The sequence below is a fragment of the Cherax quadricarinatus genome, chromosome 12 (genome assembly GCF_038502225.1).
Source record: "Cherax quadricarinatus isolate ZL_2023a chromosome 12, ASM3850222v1, whole genome shotgun sequence".
Lineage (NCBI taxonomy): Eukaryota > Metazoa > Arthropoda > Malacostraca > Decapoda > Parastacidae > Cherax > Cherax quadricarinatus.
The window spans coordinates 13300092-13320057 of record NC_091303.1 but is presented as its reverse complement, the minus strand read 5'-3'; the positions used below and the strand labels follow the sequence as shown (position 1 = coordinate 13320057).

General features: G+C 36.7%; 1 protein-coding gene across 2 annotated transcripts in view; it reads left to right on the top strand.

Moving 5' to 3' along the window:
• LOC128686542 (RNA-binding protein 7) overlaps positions 1 to 19966 on the top strand; it is a 53507-nt gene that overhangs the window by 23159 nt on the left and 10382 nt on the right. The window contains exon 2 of one of the 2 annotated variants that reach the window (XM_070084238.1): positions 6277 to 7082. In XM_070084238.1, the coding sequence (XP_069940339.1) occupies positions 6277 to 7082 (806 nt within the window). Of the gene's footprint in view, positions 1 to 6276; positions 17930 to 19966 lie in introns of those variants that run through there. The other variant, XM_070084239.1, reaches the window with a different exon arrangement.

Genomic DNA, 19966 nt, shown 5'->3' with positions numbered 1-19966 from the left:
GCTAAACTGCTGACAGGGTAAGCAGTGGAGTGATACAAAGATAGTGAACTGCTGCAGGGAACCTTGGCTTTATTTGTTTACATGGTTACACACAAACATGTATGTCTGTTTGTCTATCTCTGTCTATCTGTATGTCTGTCTATCTTTGCTTTCTCTCTGCCTGTGTCTGTGTCTGTCTTTCTGTCTGCCTGTGTGTGTCTGCTTTCTATCTGCCTGGGTGTCTCGGTCTTTTTGTCTGCCTGTGTGTGTGTGTCTGTCTGCCTGTGTGTGTGTGTCTGTCTGCCTGTGTGTGTGTGTGTCTGTCTGCCTGTGTGTGTGTGTCTGTCTGCCTGTGTGTGTGTGTCTGTCTGCCTGTGTGTCTCGGTCTTTGTCTGCCTGTGTGTATCTGTCTGCTTGTGTGTATCTGTTTTTCTGTCTGCTTGTGTGTCTCGGTCTTTGTTTGCCTGTGTGTTTGTGTCGTTTTGTCTGCCTGTGTGTCTCGGTCTTTCTATCTGCCTGTGTGTGTCTTTCTGTCTGCTTGTCTTTCAGTCTTAGAGAGCGGCTGGTAAACCAACAGGTATTACACACGATGCAGTAGTCACGTCTGATTCCTGATGAAGTGAAAATGTGCATTACTTGCCACTGAGTTGCCAGTCATGAATATTATGTCTTATATCTACAAGCACTGTATGGCACTTTGCCTGGAATTTTTGGGTTATCCTAGGTAATTTACACTATGTATAACTGTACTTATGTGTACATGTGACAGAGATATAGACAGATACTGACAGAGACAGCCAGTGGTATCGAAAATGAAGGATGTTGCACAGATGTTACACATGGGTTATTATCGAGGTTTTTGATATTTCCACGACCCCTTGTGGCCACATCCATAACTTTCCTCTTAAAAAGGGAGTGTTAATATGACATGACATGAGTGAATCCCTGGTGTTTGCAATGCTATTTTCTCTAGCTGGCCCTCAATTGAACTGGTGATCCCACAAGGTACTAAGTGCTTCCATATTTTTTTAATACTGCACACACTGAGCATTATGACCCATTCTATACTGACCAGGCATCTCAGGCCAATCATGCCAAATTTGGAGGCAGGAAAAATAAAACGTAGATCTACATTTGGAGTGCTAGCGGTGCAAACGTTCAGTTCAATTCAATTCAATTCAAAGTTTATTCTCTATAAGGATTACAATGCTGAGTTTACAGAATTTGGTTATTGTGTGGTTTACATGTAGTAAAATAATAATTACAGAGTGTACCACTAGAACACCTAGCATGGCTAGGCATTTCGGGCAGACTTACATTAAATCTTAAGTTTAAAATATTACAAAATTATGAGGTAAGTTGGTATTATGGCTAAGTGACTAAATACTAGTTGTGAGTTTAGCAATGTGAATGCTTTTGTTTTGGCACTATACATAGTTTCAGTATTGGAGTATCACAGGCCAACTTATGACTAGTTAAGATTCATTATTTTGAGATTGAGATTGAAATTTCTGTTTATGGTCAAATGGGTGAGTGAGTGTAAGTGTGAACCACCAGGTAGTATTCGTATTATTAGTTGACAGGGTGTATCAGGGAGATAAGATGTTTTCTGATGGTAGTTTTGAAGGTGATGAATGTGTCTGCAGTTTTGGAATTTTCAGGTAGGGTGTTCCAGATTTTAGGGCCTTTGACATACATTGAATTTTTGTAAAGGTTTAGTCGGACACGGGGAATGTCATAGAGATGTTTGTGTCTGGTGTTGTGCCTGTGGGTTCTGTCACAACTATCAAGAAAGCGTTTTAGGTCGAGGTTAATATTGGAATTTAAGGTCCTGTAGATGTAGATTGCACAGTAGTAAGTGTGGATGTACTGAACAGGGAGTAAGTTTAGATCTATGAAGAGTGGGGGGCTGTGTTGCCAGGGATGGGATTTAGTGATTATTCTTACTGCAGTTTTTTGTTGGGTTATTATTGGCTTTAGGTGTGTTGTTGCAGTTGAACCCCAAGCACAGATAGCATAGGTGAGGTATGGATATATAAGAGAATGGTATAGTGTGAGAAGGGCAGTTTGCGGCACGTAGTATCGTATCTTGGAGAGGATCCAAACCGTTTTGGATACTTTTTTGGTTATGTGTTGGTTATGGGTGCTGAAGTTCAGGTTGTTGTCGAGGTATAGGCCTAGGAATTTGCCCTCATTATGCCTGGCAATTAGAGTGTTGTCGATCTTAATGTTAATTTGCGCATCTCCTGTTCTGCTACCAAACATAATGTAGTAGGTTTTGTCAACGTTAAGCGTAAGTTTATTGGCTGTCATCCAAGTCGATATTTTGATCAGCTCCTCATTAACAATGGTGTTGAGGGTGGCAAGATTAGGGTGAGAGATGACATAAGTCGTGTTGTCAGCAAAGAGAATGGGGTTCAGGTGTCGAGATACGTTTGGAAGATCATTGATGTATATGAGGAAGAGCAGGGGACCAAGGACACTTCCCTGCGGAACTCCAGTATCAAGTGGCTGTGTTGTTGATGCTGTGTCTTTAATGGTGACATACTGATACCTATTAGTAAGGTAAGATTTGAAATATGCAAGCGCATGGCCTCTTATACCATAATGGTCAAGTTTGTGGAGTAGGATGCCGTGGTCTACTGTGTCAAAAGCTTTTCTTAGGTCAATAAAAATTCCTAGTGGATATTCCTTATTTTCCAATGCTGTGTAAAGCAGATCTAGCATTTTTATGATTGCATCGTTAGTGCTTTTATTTTTCCTGAATCCAAATTGGCAGGGGTTGAGTATGTTTTGTGACGTTATAAATGAATACCAATTATGTCTCCTGTGCACAAGTTTCAGTCAAACATACTTCTGATTTTGGATAGCAATGGTAAGTTTGATATTGGCCTATAGTTGTTTAAATCTGTAGGGTCACCACCTTTATGTATTGGTGTAACCCTTGCCGTCTTGAGTAATTTCGGGAAGGTGCTAGTTTCTAGTGACTTGTTAAAAAGTAATGAGATAATATGCGAGAGGACATGGGCCACTCTCTTGTACAATAATGGTGGGACATGAGACAGATTCCCTGAGTTATTTTTAAGTGACTTTATAATCTCGGTGACTTCCGTGGGCTCAGTTGGAGCAAGATAGAAGGAATTTGGGAAATTTCCATCTAGGTAGTCCCCGGCATGGGCATTGGTACGTGGGATTTTATTGGCGAGATTAGAACCTATGGTTGAGAAGAAGTCGTTTATCTTGTTAGCTGTGTCAGTGGGTTGCAGTGGTGTTTCATTAGGTTTAGTTAGGACAATATTCTTGGTTTTTTTTTCAGTTTGTGGGTCCCTAGAATCTGAGAGAGTGTTTTCCAGGTCTTTTTTATATCTCCTCTTGTGTCAGTGAATCTACTGGAGTAGTATAGTTGTTTGGCTTTCTTTATTACTTTGGTGAGGACTGATGAATAGTGTTTAAGAATATCTTTGTGTATTAAGCCCTGTCTATATTGCTTTTCATATTGGTGTTTCTTATCAATGGATTTCAGAATGGTGCTGGTTAGCCATGGGCAACCAAGCCGTTTGTTTGTGATCTGTTTTGTTTTTATAGGACAATGTTTGTTGTATAGTCTAAGTAGTTTGTTAAGAAAAATGTCTGTCCAGTCATCAATACCATTGGCCTTGGAGAATTCTGTAGGCCAGTCAACAGTCTCTAGGTCAGCTGTGAACTTCCTTATTGAGGCCTCATCATGGAGTCTAAATGAGACTTTGTTGTATTCAAGTGGTGGTTTACTAATGTTTGTCAAGAGGAAGGTAGGGTAGTGGTCTGTAGTGCTATCTGTGATTATCCCTGATTTAAGGGGGGCTAGTATATTGGTCCATATGTGGTCTATTATAGTTGCACTTGTTTCAGTGAGCCTGGTTGGTTTAGTTATTGTTGGTATGAGAAGTGTGTTGTTCATATTGTTGATGAAATCAGTTACAGGCTGATCATCTAGTAGGCCAAGGTTGATGTTGAAGTCTCCAGCTAAGAGAAGGTGGTGCTTATTCATTTGTCTGTTTGTTATTAGTGCCTTTAATTTCTCACTGAAGTTTGGGATGTTTGTGTGGGGTATCCGGTAAATGGCACCGATTGTTATAGGCGTCTTAAGGTTTTTTACAGTAAAATTAGCAAAAATGTATTCTCCATATTCATCACTAAAGCAATTGGTGCTAATACAAGATAATTGATTAGAGTAATAGATTGCAATACCACCCTCAACTTGGTATAGTCTGCAGTTGTGGATTGCTGTGTATCCTGGTAGAGGGTAGATATCTATTGTGTCCTGTTTAAGCCAGGTCTCAGTAAGAATAATGCAGGAGAAGGGTGTCTTTAGTGATTCAAGGAGTGCCAGGAGGTCATCATAGTGTTTGCTTAAGGACCTGATGTTGTAGTTAAGTACTGATAGACTTTTATCATTGTTTAGGATAGTGCTGGCTTGTGATGCTGTGTAGTAAAGGCAGTTACTTTCCAATAGGTTTTGATTGTGTGTCAGATTATGTACGTTTAGATCAGGGTCAATGTGATCAATCATCTTCTAGGTTTAAATTATGGTTATTTATATCCTGAGTTGTGTGTTGAGTTTTAGTACTGATATCTGTAGTGGTGGGAAGTTTGGACAAGTATATAGCTATAGCATTTTGGTCATGTAGAGTATAGTCACTAATACACATAATGAAGTTGGTATTGTCTATGTGTTGTGCTGGAATGAGCTAAAGTACAACTAGGTATAAACTAATAATATAAAAATACAAATTAAAAATAGCACAAGACTCTCACTAATTGTAATCTAATGTAATGACTCTGGTATAGTCTATGTATTGAGCTAGAATGAGCTAAGTACAACTAAATCTAATAATATAAAAATACAAATTAAAAATAGCACCAGGCTCTCACTAGTAATTACACTATGGTACTTTGGTACTGACTATGTATTGAGCTAGAATGAGCTATAATACAACTGAGTTTAATCTAATGATATAAAAAAGGCACAAGACTCTCAGTTGTAATTGCACTAAGGTGTTATATAAGTTGTTTACAAGAATTAGAGTATAACTAGATTTAAATTGATAAGATAAAATATACAAGTTTAAGGTAGCAAAAGAATAAAAAAAGTAGGGAAAAAAAAATATATGAGGTAGTTGGTACTAGTTAGCAAAAGATAGTTAAGGGCCTTGAACAATAATATAATTGAAATATACACTAATTGCACACACAATATAGTCACTAAGATATGAAAACAATCTTAGAATAGGACTTATAATATAAACTTATAATATAAAAATACAAATTGAAATGGTACTTGCAATTGCACTAGAGTCTGGTATAGGTTGTTGACAAGATCAAGAGTATAACTAGATTTAAATTGACAAAATAAAATTCACAATTAAAGTACCAAAAGAATAATAGTAAAAAATAACAATGGTAATGTCTTGGTTATAATATGATAGTAAGATGGTAGACAGGTACACAGGTACAAAGGATAATATAAAGGTTGGAGTTGAATATACAAACTTGAAAAACAAAATTTGGCAACTGGTAAAATGTTATGGGATACAAAAAAAGTGAAAAAGTAATGTTTATTTCATTCAGTATTGCACTGGTAGTTATACTTGAGGTTATTTGGCAGTATAAGGTAATTAAGAGTACTCTAAGATAGTAAATGTGGTATTAAAACAGGTAAAGGTAATTAGACAAGTAATGGTTATTAAATGTTAAAAATGTTAAGAGTAAATTGAAATTATAGTAAAAATGGTAATTATTAATTTTAGTAAGTAATATCAGTTGATAGTATTTAAAAAAATATGAGGTAGTAATATGGACAGAGAAAGTATCAATTCAGCTAATGTTTAAGCAAACAATAGTAAATAAGAAAATTACATAAGGTGACTTATGCTTACTAGTAAAATCACAAAATGAGGTAGTTGATTATTTAATTACTAAGAGATTGTACAATGAAATTTGAACAATAATGGAGCAAAACATACACTACATTACGTAGGCTTTTAGGTTGGACATTGTTTAGTTATTCTCTGTAAGATTAGTATCCCTGAGAAATCGTGATAGATCATTCTCATTCGTGATACGTGTACGTAGATCTAGGTTTGGACAGCTTAAGGGTTAATAAGCCATTTCTCCTATCCTTATCTCTCATTAAATGAAGATTGGCTGAAAAAATAAAATAAAATAAAATAAATAAAAATAAATATTGTAAAGATGATTATTTTTAAAGCTGGCACATACTATGTTTGGACATGTACTTAACACACTTTATTTTTTCAGGCTGGCCCTCTTCACTATGTTAGAATTCCTAAAGACAGAGCAACAGGAAAACTAAAAAATTTTGCATTTGTCTGTTATCGGCATGATGTGTCTGTGGCATATGCCATAGAGCTACTGAATGGAATCCAGCTCTTCAAACGCAATCTAAAGGTACAGAGTCGATACCTTCAAAATCTGCAACAATCAGGTGCTGCTTCAGGACCAGGAGGCATACATACTCTTGATCCATTTTGTTCAACTAATGCACACATTGCCATACCTCAGAGATGTGTGCAGCAGTCCCTCATGGGTGCTGCTTCAGGTTTTCTGGGAGCACCAGCAGGTAATATACCCATAAATGTTCTACAAATGGCTCAGAAACAGGTGCTTTTGCTTGCTGCTAATCAGCCTATCCTGCTCTCTGACAACCCAATGCTAAATGCTCCCAGGCATCAGACATTTGATAGAGATGGTTCAGTAAATTATGGCAGACATTATCCAAGTCAGAGAGAAATTCACTATGGAGGGCAAAATCGATATCATGGCAACAGTACTGGAAGGCCAAGATCTCTTGATAATGAAACTATGCAAGCTATGAAGTCTCACTTCAACAGACAAGCTGAGGATAATTCTAAAATGTTGGCTCAAATACATCAACAACAAGGTCGATTTGACTACAGCAGATTGGGCCCTCCGAGAACTGAGCACAGTAACAGGCAGAATGATGACAGATATAGCAGGCACAATGATGATCGGTATAGCAGGCACAATGATGATCGGTATAGCAGGCACAATGAAAGGCATGACAGTGCTTCTCGACACCAGAGGTACAGTGATAATTATGGTGGTTTTCACAACCACAATGACAGGTCTGGTAGGAATCGTCATGATCCATACAGTAGAAGTTCCAGACACTGATTTACCCATGCTTTTATTATATATTTTAATATTTTTGAGGACAACTTTGAAAAATTGTCAACTTGTATGGGAAAGGAAGAGGGGAGGAAGGTGGATTAGAATATACAGTAATACTCTATGGGTTACTCTTTAATTTCTTTTATTGTTTAATATGAATCATTTAAAGGCGAGAGAATTTGCCATGGCATTTTAGAGTTCGGATGTACATTTTTAATATTTAAATTTTTATTGCTATGTAAAATTCTGCCCACTGTGTGACTTTAAAAGGGCTAGTAATTATTTCTGATATGACATATGGAGTTACATGAAACTTCTATTGACTATAAGGAACAAAAAAGGCACAATACTGTGACTGGAACAATACACAAATGATCTACACATAGGAAAGAGAAGCTTATGATGATGTTTTGTGTGACTTTGTAAGTGGTCGAAGTTGGACCGAAACGTCATCATAAGCTTCTCTCTCCCTTGTGTGCAGGTTATTTGTGTACAGTGGAACCCCTGATTTAGGCCGTAATCCGTTCCAGAAGGTCGGCCTAAATCCAAAAAGGCTGAAAACCGAAGTAATATTTCCCATAAGAATTAGTGTAAATACAATTAATCCGTTCCAGACATCCAAAAATATATAAAAAAAAAAAAATACATTTTTTTTAAAGATTATCTATAGTTTTACATACACAGAAAAAATGAGAACTAAATAAAATGACTAATGGATAAATGAACATTTAACATCACATTAACCTTTATTGAAGATTCTTGTTGGCATATGGAAGACAGGGAAGAGGAGAGAGGGACAACTGATTATTGTTTGGAAGGGGATTCCCCATTCATAACGACTTCAGGTATCAAGTCCCTATCCTGGGTTACTTCCTTTCTTTGTCTTGTACTGGCACTAGGACCAGCTTGAGAGTCACTGCACCCCTGTCGCACAAAAAAACTGTCCAGAGAAGTCTGTTACTGGCGTCTCTTTAAGATTTATCTGAAGTGGGACATGGTTTTGTCACTGAATTCTGTTGTGTTTCTCACTTTCTTTACCAAAGGGCTGGCACTAGGAGCTTTCTTTGGGCCCATGGTGGCTTATTTCGCAGTCGCACTCAATAAACAACCACAAAAAAACAATGGATTATAAAGAAATGTTTGGGTGAATGTGTGGAGTGTTGCTCACTCACCGAGAGACACGGCCAATCTGACTCACGCATGCGACGTGGCGGGTGGACGTGTCTAATATGGCTGATTTTCAAGTTGCCAGCCGAAATCCAGGATAGAATTTCAGCCAAAAAAGCGGCTGAAATCCAATTTGGCTGATATCCGCACCGGCTGATATCCGGGGGTCCACTGTAATTTTATTGACTATGTTGCACTCGCTGTGTCGGCGGAACATTGTTGAATGAAGTTCAGTATTACTGCATGTGTGTCACCTTACCATGGAAGGCAAGTCAGAAGTTATTATATAACATCAATATATGTGGGTAAATGAAAGCCAGATTGGTATCGTGTATTATTTAGCTTTTATGGTACAGTACTGTATTGTAAGGAGAGCCTTGCAGTAATTATGGTAGTTCTGCAGTTTTTTAATTTACATTCAGTAGCTACTTTTTTAACCGTTAACTTGTTTAACACTGCAGAAGTAACTAATAGTAACATCTCTTATTCAGAATACTCTTAGTTGGAGATTATGGAAGATTTGGAATTTAAATTTGAAATTCGGAATGGTCTCTGAAATTCAGATTTTTCTGAAGAACAATTTTGAATTTCAAATTTGTGTCCAGTCTGGCAGTTAATATGCATTGGTTATACACATCCTAAACTCTTCATCTAAGTTTGCAGATGACTTTTATGTTGTGTCATATTGATATACGAATTTTGATATATTATAGAATTTATTATTGCTAATCCATATCTGTGCTGTATCTCAAGCATGACAGACTTTCATTTATGACATTTGTATTATAGGACATTAATAAACACAGTCTTAGAATACCAGATCTCTAGCAGCTATATAATATAAACAACATGGAAATGTTGCACAATTTCAGACATCTTTCATTGATCATTACAATATTGGTTTACAATACCAACAAGATGATGAATTAGACACATGAAACCTCAGGGTATCTTTGTTTGAAGATGTTTTGCCAGCCAGTGGTTTTACCAGTTCAGAACACAGGTATTTGAAGGTATTTCACCACCTTCAGATATTTCTGTATTGAGTTGATAAAGTCACAGGTTGGTGAAATGTCTTCAAGTAAAGATGCCCAGGTGTTGTGTGTGTGTCTAATTTCTCAACTTTTCATTGAATTTTATATAGAAATAATATATGCAGACCTGTAGGCTGAACAAATGCTTGGGGCAAACAAGATTGGGAAGGGAAGGAAAGCTACATTCTAAATACAGTAGACTTATTGCTCAAGTAACAGTAACTTAGGGCCTAAGTCTATAGACCTAATTTGTAAGCCAAGTTCCACTGTCAAGTGGTGCTGTAGGATGGCTTAATTTATTATGAAAATATATTTAATTTTTTTACAGATACACTTTTGGCTTCAAAATTCTAGAGAATGCAATTGACTTTCTTCTTGTGTATTTGAACAACCTGATATTACACTATTTCAGACTTTGAGCCAGTTTAGAATACAGTGGATGCTTGATTATCTGACCTAAGGTAGTTAGGGCTATATTAGGATATTAAGAAATTCATATATAGAACTGTAATAAAAAAGGGTTGGACCAAAATATTCTATACCCTTTCTTCAGACACCCTTAGTGTGTTAACTTCCCTGTCTTCAACTGCTGGTCTTTCTCATAACACTCAAGCCCCTAGTATACCGTGGTGGAAGCAGAGGTCCATCGGCACCCAACATTTGGGGGGGGGGGCCACCCCAGCCAGTGTGGGTCAGAAGATAGACCTTAGAATGGCTCTACCTGCCTGTGATATACTGTGTGGAACCATCTCATTGTCCTTTTTTTGTGAACATCTAGTGGTGTAAATTATATCTATCTCTCTTCAGTTCCAGTCCTTCTCAGAGCCTTTATTTTCCCCAGTATGGTGGTTGAGGTGTAAATTCCGTGTTTTCCTATCCTCCGACACCTAATGAAAGAGGACACCAAACCTGTGTTTCTACCCTTGCCATTGTTGAAAGATTAAATCTCAGAAGAGTTCTTTCTGCTTATTTTGCACTGCTGCCAGTACTTGGTCAGCTGCACCTACCTACTGTCTGTCATCACTAACTATTTGCTATTTTAAATGTTGTCCATGATGTGTCTGAGGTAGAGACTGGAAAGCAGTGCTGTTTTTGTTGAAGCTTGTAAAAATGTGGAGGCACTTAGGAGTAATCTTTTCTTTTCCTCTGAGTGAATAACTGTAGAAGGGTTACAACTTCCATGGCTGTGGTTTCATTGTTTTTTAATTTCTTTCCTTTGGTTTTTCTTGTCAGCATCCATATTACTAATTGGTGTTTTGTCTGTCCTTACACATGGATCTCTTCATGTATCATATGCTTTACTGTTACTTCCTGATTTCCCTGGTTTTGATTGATTTTTCAGTCTAGTCTATTTAGTATCCAGTGGATAGGAGTGAGTGGAGGCAAGTGATTTTTTTGACTCAACATGCTATTGGAGTATGAGCAAAGTAACATTTATGAAGAGATTTAAGGAAACTGGTTAATCAGACTTGAGTCTTGGAAGTGGGAAGTACAGTGCCTGCACTCTGAAGAAGGTGGGGATAATTGCAGTTTTTAACTGTAGTATCAGCACCCATCTTGTAAGACAGTGATACTGAAAGTGTTTCTTCTTTTTTTGGGGTCACCCTAACTTGGTGGGTGATGACTGGTATGTTAAAAAAACAATAAAAATATTCTAAAAATACTTCAAATCACAGAATGGGTGGGATTCATATCCATGGCAGGCGAGTCCTAAAATTTATTTATTTCCATGGGTTCAAATCACTTGTTCTGTTATTTGTTTGTAATCATGGTGATTACAATTTTGAGAGTCTAGAAACACTTCAGTTATTGATCACCCAGTTTTCTCGATTTATACTCTTAACCCCTTGACGGTCGCAACCCCAAATCCTAAGGTGTCTCCTGGTGTCGCAAAATTTCCGAAAAAAAAATTATTTTTTTCTTTTGAAATGATAGAGAATCTTTTTCCGATTGTAATGACACCAAAAGAATGAAATTTGATGGAAAACTGATGGAATTACGCTCTCGCGAAGTTAGTGACCTCGGCGATATTTACAAATTGGCAATTTCGCCCACTTTGAGCCCTATTTTCGGCTAATTCCATTGTTCCAGCTGACAAAACTCATAGCTATTTCTTTAGAACTCCGTTTTTTCTATTGGTTGAGTACAAGAAACTGCCCATTTACTGATTTCAACTATCCAATAATGTGGTCAGAAATTTGCCATTTGGCCAATTTCACGAAAATTAAAAAATATGACAATTTCAAAATAGGGTCCAGAATGAATAATGCAGACATTCCTGGCTCTAAAATAACATTTTCTTTGTTCATCAGTCACATCTCCAGGCCCTTCTGATATTACTCTTGCTTTCTATATTGAATTTTTATTCAAACAAAAAATAGAAGATTTACTGTTATGCAGACTTCTGCAATATTGTAATAATTGTATAAATAATGTCAACCCATTCATGACTGCATATTAGAATGGCTACTTGGACATTTATTGGAAAATGACATCATTTGTTTACTTTTGAACATCAGCAAAAATCAAACATTTTCCCTACTTTAAGCTCCATTTCAAGGTTCTTTACATAGTAAAACCAATCAAAATCACCTCTATTTCTATAATATGTTTTCCATTCTATCAAATGAGACCAAGAAAACGAGAATACAACCATAAATACTACACGCAAATAGACCACAAAGTCGGCATTTTAATTAAAAAAAAAAAGGTCAGTCTTTTTTTTTATTATTATGCACTGTGTGCTGCAGGATTTTTTTATATGGTGCACACTGACCACACAGACCCATTCTCTCACATGTCGACCTACCAGCTTTCTCCTGCTTGATTTGAAGCCGCTAGAATTTATGAGTACACGTATATGTACGTCAAAAATGGTGCTTGTAAGACGTATATATACGACCGAAACAGTCAAAGGGTTAAAAATCTGTTGACTCGTATCCTAATGCCTTGAGCAGTGGAAGTGCAATTCTTGTTCATGTTAGATCCATGTCCTCTTCATCTGAGTATGCCATCATTTCAAACAATTTCTTAAATACCCTCTTAGTCTTGCTCTTACCTCTGATGGTTCCACCCTTAGTGCAGATTTTTTTATTTCAGCACATGTGTGCAATAATTGTCAGGTTTTGCTGACAGCTAAAAATTTTTTGAGTGTTCTGTTTTTCAAAGTTCACACAGACCTCATTTCCAACCTCTTTTTCAATGCTTTGATGCCCTCACCTTGGCAGTCTTTCCCTTAAAAAGTGCTACCTTCAATTCAAATACTTTCTCTGCCTTCTTAACAGAAACTAACCTACACTTAGGAGAGGAAGCACTGTTAGTGTCAGTAAGGCACTACTTTGGTTAAACTGTTCTCTCTCAGACATTTAAGGAGCACAAGAGAAGTGTTTATTTTGCTGACAAACAGTGCTCTGCTGTCGTGTTTAGCAATCACAGCTATCCTATTAACTGGCCCTCTGCTATAGCTGTCTACTCTTCTATCCTTCACAAATGCTGTCTTGTTGAATCATCCCTTATACACAGCATTCCTAACATGAACCTTGCTCCTGTCTTTGTTTTGATAGATGCTAACCTTTCTCAATATATTGCCAAATACTCATCTTCTGAATAATTGTTACTTGACCTGATCTTTGCTACCTCATTTCCATTCCTCTTGATCTGCCTTTTGTATTTTCTTTGCTTTTCCTTTCCTCTGACTTTCCCCTTTCTTGCTCCTTTCCTTTTCTTTCATTGGCAGTTTACCTACTGCAATGCTCATGTTCCCTTGAGTACAGGTGTTAGAGTGCTAAGGTACTTTGATTACCTTGAGATGAATTTACTTTTATTACTCTGTTCAGTTACTGTACTACTACTGGTATTACTACTAGCAATTCTTTCACTAATGATGCTCTCTTCAGTACAGTGGACCCTCAGTTAATGGCGGCATCGGCTAACGGCAAAATTGGTTAGTGGCACGTTTTTGCGTCAAAATATTGGCTCGGCTAATGCCCAAGAACTTGGTTAAGGGCGAATGTGTCCGCACGGCCTGAGCTGCCACGGCTGCCTATCTCCATGTAGTGTGCCATTGTTTACAAGCCAGTGAGGACGATTCCATGCGTACATGCGATATATTTTGTATTATTCCATTGCTTTTACTGCTTGTAACTGCTAAATAAATGGGCCCAAAGAAAGCTTCTAGTGCCAGCCCTGTGGTAAAGAAGGAAAGAAGCACAATAGAATAAAAGAAACAACTCGTAGCAAAGTACCAAAGTGGAGGAGGAAGAGAGGGGAGAATGTGCCTTCTACAGTGATTCAGTGATTCTATAATATGTGCGATACTAAAGCAGCAGGTATTGATAAAGGCTATAGTGCCAGCCAGTGATAAAGTTTAGAATTAACAGTGTAGCAAGTAAGTTAAGCGAGTGAGTGATAGAAAAACGACACGAAAGTAACTCTCCAATGTTGTTGGATGTGTATAGGGCCACTGAACATACGCCGCCCTGCTACATATCTTCGACCACCCTAAACCTCTGCCAGCATCTCCTCTGTCAAACTAACTAATTAAACTAACATCTCCTCCAAAGTAAGTGTAAATATAAAAGTGTAAGTATAAAAGTAAATATAAGTGTAAATGTAAAAAGAACCCCAATGGAAATACATAAGTCACTCTGACTTTTTTGGGTTATTCTAGGTACTTTACACATATGCTGCTATGTATGATAATCTATGTATGTAACTGTATTTGTGTATACCTGAATAAACTTACTTGTTTATAAGTTAAAATGTAAATATTTCTTATTTTTAAATTAAAATGTAAATACAGCAGGGCCCCGCTTTACGGCGTTCCGCTAATACGGTCATTTCAAATTATGACCAAAACTCGCTATACGGCTCCCCCCACCTGACTTTCTAATACGGTCACCGCGCCCCACCTTGTTTGTTTACATTCTTCGTGAGCTCAGTAAGCACTAAGTCTCTCCATTTTGTCTGGAAACTCCAAAATTTCAAATGTTTTTAAAAGTTATTTCATATTTTATATATACTCTGATAATTATACTTATGTATACCTGTACTTAAATAAACTTACATACTGTGCTGGCGTGCAGGTACACATTAAAATCAGTAAGAGTGTCTTATGTCTCCAGACGTCATATTAGTAATGATAATAATAATCATCGAGTCTCATTTAAATGTCGTATATTATGTTAAATACACATTTTCATTAATCCATCTATGATATTTTTTCAAAATTATATAATAAACACGATACATAACATAAAAAGATGATAAATACACCCCACAATAGAATAAATAAACATAAATATGAGATGTGGTAGCAGACGACTTGCACAAGTGACGCCATATTAGAAATGCTTATGATAATAATAATCACCGAGTCTCATTAAATGTTGTATATTACGTTAATATACACATTTTCATTAATCCATCCATGATATTTTTTTCAAAATTATATAATAAACATGATACATAACATAAAAAGATGATAAATACACCCTACAATAGAATAAATAAACATAAATATGAGATGTGGTAGCCAGATAACTTGTACAAGTGATGCCAAGAATAACATTTTCTCTAATCTAACATAAGAGAAAATGTGTTACTGGGGGTAACTGTAGAAAATTATTCCTTTTGTATGTATGTAAGTAAGTTTATTCAGGTATACACAAATACAGTTACATAGATTATCATACATAACAACGTATGTGTAGAGAACCTAGGATAACCCAAAAAAGTCAGAGTGACTTATTTCCATTGCCTTCACTCAGAGCATCATTTCTTCTCAAAATGATGTTACATGAGAATGGGAGTGTTCTTCTTTATTTATTCTACCGTATCAATGTAGAGACAACCTGTACACAATGTAACTTGTACACAAACCAGACGTGTACACTTCGTTTACAAAACTTACCTTCGCCTGGTTTGTTTACATAACTGCGCCTGTCCTCTCTCATGCACTCATTCTTTCTCTCTCTCATTTATTTGTTTTATCTCATTTACTTACTCCTGACCCTACATTAAGACTACAAATATTTTAAGGTAACTAATGAGTGAACTGTATATACATTTTATCACTCTGGGATGCTTAAATGTAATAGAATATTATGTGTAGGTGGGTTGGCCTGGTATGGTAGCCCGGCTGACTACCATACATACCACACTTGATTTTTTACAATAAATACTACTCATCTCGCCCTATATTTTAAGGTAAGTAATGAGTGAACTGTATATACATTTTATCGCTCTGGGATGCTTAAATATCATAGAATTGTATGTGTGGGTGGGGTGGCCTGGTATGGTAGCCTGGCTGACTACCATACATACCACACTTGATTTCTTACAATAAATACTACTTGTCTCACCCTAGATTAAGACTATAAATATTTTAAGGTAAGTAATGAGTGCACTATGTGTGTATTGTACTTTTTTATTGTTTTTTGATGCCTGGTTCTATTGCTAACTTAATATATGTTAGTGTAAACTTGTTATCTAGTGTTTGTATGCATTTGTAAGTGGAAAAAAAGGGTGTTCCACTTTACGGAGGTTTCCGCTTTATAGCGGTAGCCTGGAACCTAACCAGCCGTATAAGTGGGGCCTTCCTGTACAGTGTATTTCTTATTTATAAATTAAAATGTAAATATTTCCTATTTATAAATTAAAATGTAAATATTTCTTATTTATAAATTATGAACATTAACCTTTTCGGGGTTTCGGCCGTACTAGTATGGCTTACGCACCAGGGTTTTTGACGTACTAGTATGCATAAATTCTAGCGCCCTCAAATCTAGCAAGAGAAAGCTGGTAGGCCTACATATGAAAGAATGGGTCTATGTGGTCAGTGTGCACAGTATAAAAAAAATCCTGCAGCACACAGTGCGTAATGAGAAAAAAAAAAACTTTGACCGTGTTTTTGGTTTAAAACAGTGACCTTACACTGTATTTTCGTATGGTATTTATTGTTGTATTCTAGTTTTCCTGGTTTCATCGTGTAGAATGGAAGACATATTACAGAAATTGAGATGATTTTGACTGGTTTTATAATTAAAAGTACCTTGAAATTGAGCTCAAAGTAGCAGAAATGTTCGATTTTTACCAAAGTTCAAAAGTAAACAAATCATGCTAAGCGTCCAATACACGTCAACAGGTGAGTCTAATATTCTTTCACAAGTGCGCTGATATTATTTATACCATTTCTACACTAATGCAGTAGTCTGCATAACAGTAAATCTTAATTTTTTTGTGAGAAAAAATCAAAGTGGAAAGCAAAAGAAATGTAAGAGGGGCCTGGGGATGTGACTAATGAACAGAGGAAATGTTATTTTAGTGCCAGGAATGTCTTTCTTGTTTATTCAGGACCCTATTTGGAAATTGGCATCTTTTGAAATTTGTGTGAAATTGGCAAAACTGCTAAATTCTGACCACTTTATTGGATAGTTGAAATCTGTAAATGGGTGGTTTCTTGTACTCACTCGATAGAAAAAACAGAGTTCTAGCAAAATAGTTATAATTTTTGTCAACTAGTACACTGGAATTGGCCGAAAATAGGGCTCAAAGTGGGCAAAATCGCCGATGCGTAAACATTGTCGAGACTGCTAACTTCGCGAGAGCATAATTCCATAAGTTTTCCACCAAATTTCATACTTTTGGTGTCATTATGAACAGGAAAAGATTCTCTATCTTTTCATAAGAAAAAATAGTTTTTTTTTTTTTTTTGAAATTTTGGTGACCCTGAGAACATGTCTCTGAGAGGGCCTGGTGACCCCCAAAGGGTTAAGTGTGAACAGTGGTGGTGGGTTCTGCTGGTGCCTCTACCACCACCACCACCACTATGTATGGCTTCTCTCAGTGGCCCTTATAAACCCAACAACAACACTTCCACCACTTACTCCTCACATACATTATGACATATTTTATTCATTTTAGAGTATATACATGTTGTTAGGTAAGACACATATGCAACAGTTAGACAACTTTATTCCGAAACGTTTCGCCTACACAGTAGGCTTCTTCAGTCGAATACAGAAAGTAGGCAGGAACAGTAGAGATGTGAAGACGATGTAATCAGTCCATCACCCTTAAAGTCGTAGAATTTGAGGTTGTCAGTCCCTCGGCCTGGAGAAGTTCAGTTCCATAGTCAGGAACTATCTGAAGATCAAGCGACAGTGCGGAGACTTAAATACTGTCGGAAGGAGAGGTGCAGGGTAGTAGTAGTAGTAGTAGTAGTAGTAGTGAGAGGCCACTGAGAGGTCATGTCCCTCTCAGATCCAACACTTCTCACTTGCAAAGCTTGTCCAAGGTGTTTTCTGTACCAAGATGCCACGTGTTGCAGTGTCTGACAAGATGAACATCAAAATGGTATACAATACCGACAGGTTGTTAGGTAAGACACATATGCAACAGTTAGACAACTTTATTCCGAAACGTTTCGCCTACACAGTAGGCTTCTTCAGTCGAATACAGAAAGTAGGCAGGAACAGTAGAGATGTGAAGACGATGTAATCAGTCCATCACCCTTAAAGTCGTAGAATTTGAGGTTGTCAGTCCCTCGGCCTGGAGAAGTTCAGTTCCATAGTCAGGAACTATCTGAAGATCAAGCAACAGTGCGGAGACTTAAATACTGTCGGAAGGAGAGGTGCAGGGTAGTAGTAGTAGTGAGAGGTCATGTCCCTCTCAGATCCAACACTTCTCACTTGCAAAGCTTGTCCAAGGTGTTTTCTGTACCAAGATGCCACGTGTTGCATGAACATCCAAGCTTTGCAAGTGAGAAGTGTTGGATCTGAGAGGGACATGACCTCTCAGATCCAACACTTCTCACTTGCAAAGCTTGTCCAAGGTGTTTTCTGTACCAAGATGCCACGTGTTGCATTTTGATGTTCATCTTGTCAGACACTGCAACACGTGGCATCTTGGTACAGAAAACACCTTGGACAAGCTTTGCAAGTGAGAAGTGTTGGATCTGAGAGGGACATGACCTCTCAGTGGCCTCTCACTACTACTACTACTACTACCCTGCACCTCTCCTTCCGACAGTATTTAAGTCTCCGCACTGTCGCTTGATCTTCAGATAGTTCCTGACTATGGAACTGAACTTCTCCAGGCCGAGGGACTGACAACCTCAAATTCTACGACTTTAAGGGTGATGGACTGATTACATCGTCTTCACATCTCTACTGTTCCTGCCTACTTTCTGTATTCGACTGAAGAAGCCTACTGTGTAGGCGAAACGTTTCGGAATAAAGTTGTCTAACTGTTGCATATGTGTCTTACCTAACAACCTGTCGGTATTGTATACCATTTTGATGTTCAGAGTATATACATGTATCATGTTTCTATATTATTAATATTGTTTATGTCATCTTAGATGAATTGTGATAGATAAATAAGCCGTAGAGATGATATTAGCATCATATTGAAGCATAATAAACTCGCCTTCATTTTGCCTCCTTTGTGTCTTCCATATACCAACAAGAGTCAATAAAGGTAAGTGTGATGTTAAATGTTCATTTATCCATTTTATTAGTGTTTCATATTTATTGTCATTGTTTTCTGTATGTATATCTATATTTAATCTTTAAAAAAAAAAAATTGTTGATACTTTTGGCCGCCTGAAACGGATTAATTGGATTTCCATTATTTCTTATGGGGAAAATTAATTCAGATAATGTCAAAATCGGTAAAAGGCAAGCTCTCTGGAATGGATTAATGCCATTAACTGAGGGTTCACTGTAGTTAGTAGTAGTAGTAGTATAGTAGTAGTATAATAGTAGTATAATAGTATGTAGTAGTATAGAAGTAGTAATATAGCAGCAGTAGTAGTAGTAGTATAGTAGTAGTAGTAGTAATAGTAGTAGTAGTAGTAATAGTAGTAGTAGTAATAGTAGTAGTAATAGTAGTAGTAGTAATAGTAGTAGTAGTAATAGTAATAGTAGTAATAGTAGTAGTACCACCACTACTACTATTATACTACTACTATTATATGACTACTACTACTATTATACTACTACTTCTACTATTTCTACTACTACTATTACTACTACTATTACTACTACTACTATTACTACTACTATTACTACTACTACTATTACTACTACTACTATTACTACTACTATTATTACTACTACTAGTACTACTACTATTAATATTACTACTACTACTATTACTACTACCACTATTACTACTAATACTATTACTACTACTACTATTACTACTACTACTACTATTAGTACTATTACTATTACTACTACTACTATTACTACTATTACTAGTAGTAATAGTAGTAATAGTAATAGTAGTAGTAGTAATAGTATTAGTAGTAATAGTATTAGTAGTAATAGTAGTAGTAATAAAAGTAGTAGTAGTAGTAATAGTAGTAGTAGTAGTAATAGTTGTAATAGTAGTAGTAGAATAGTAGTAGTAGTTAGTACTACTACCACCACTACTACTATTATACTACTACTACTACTACTACTACTACTATTACTACTACTATTACTACTACTATTACTACTACTACTACTATTACTACTACTACTTTTATTACTACTACTACTATTATTACTACTACTATTATTACTACTATTATTATTACTACTACT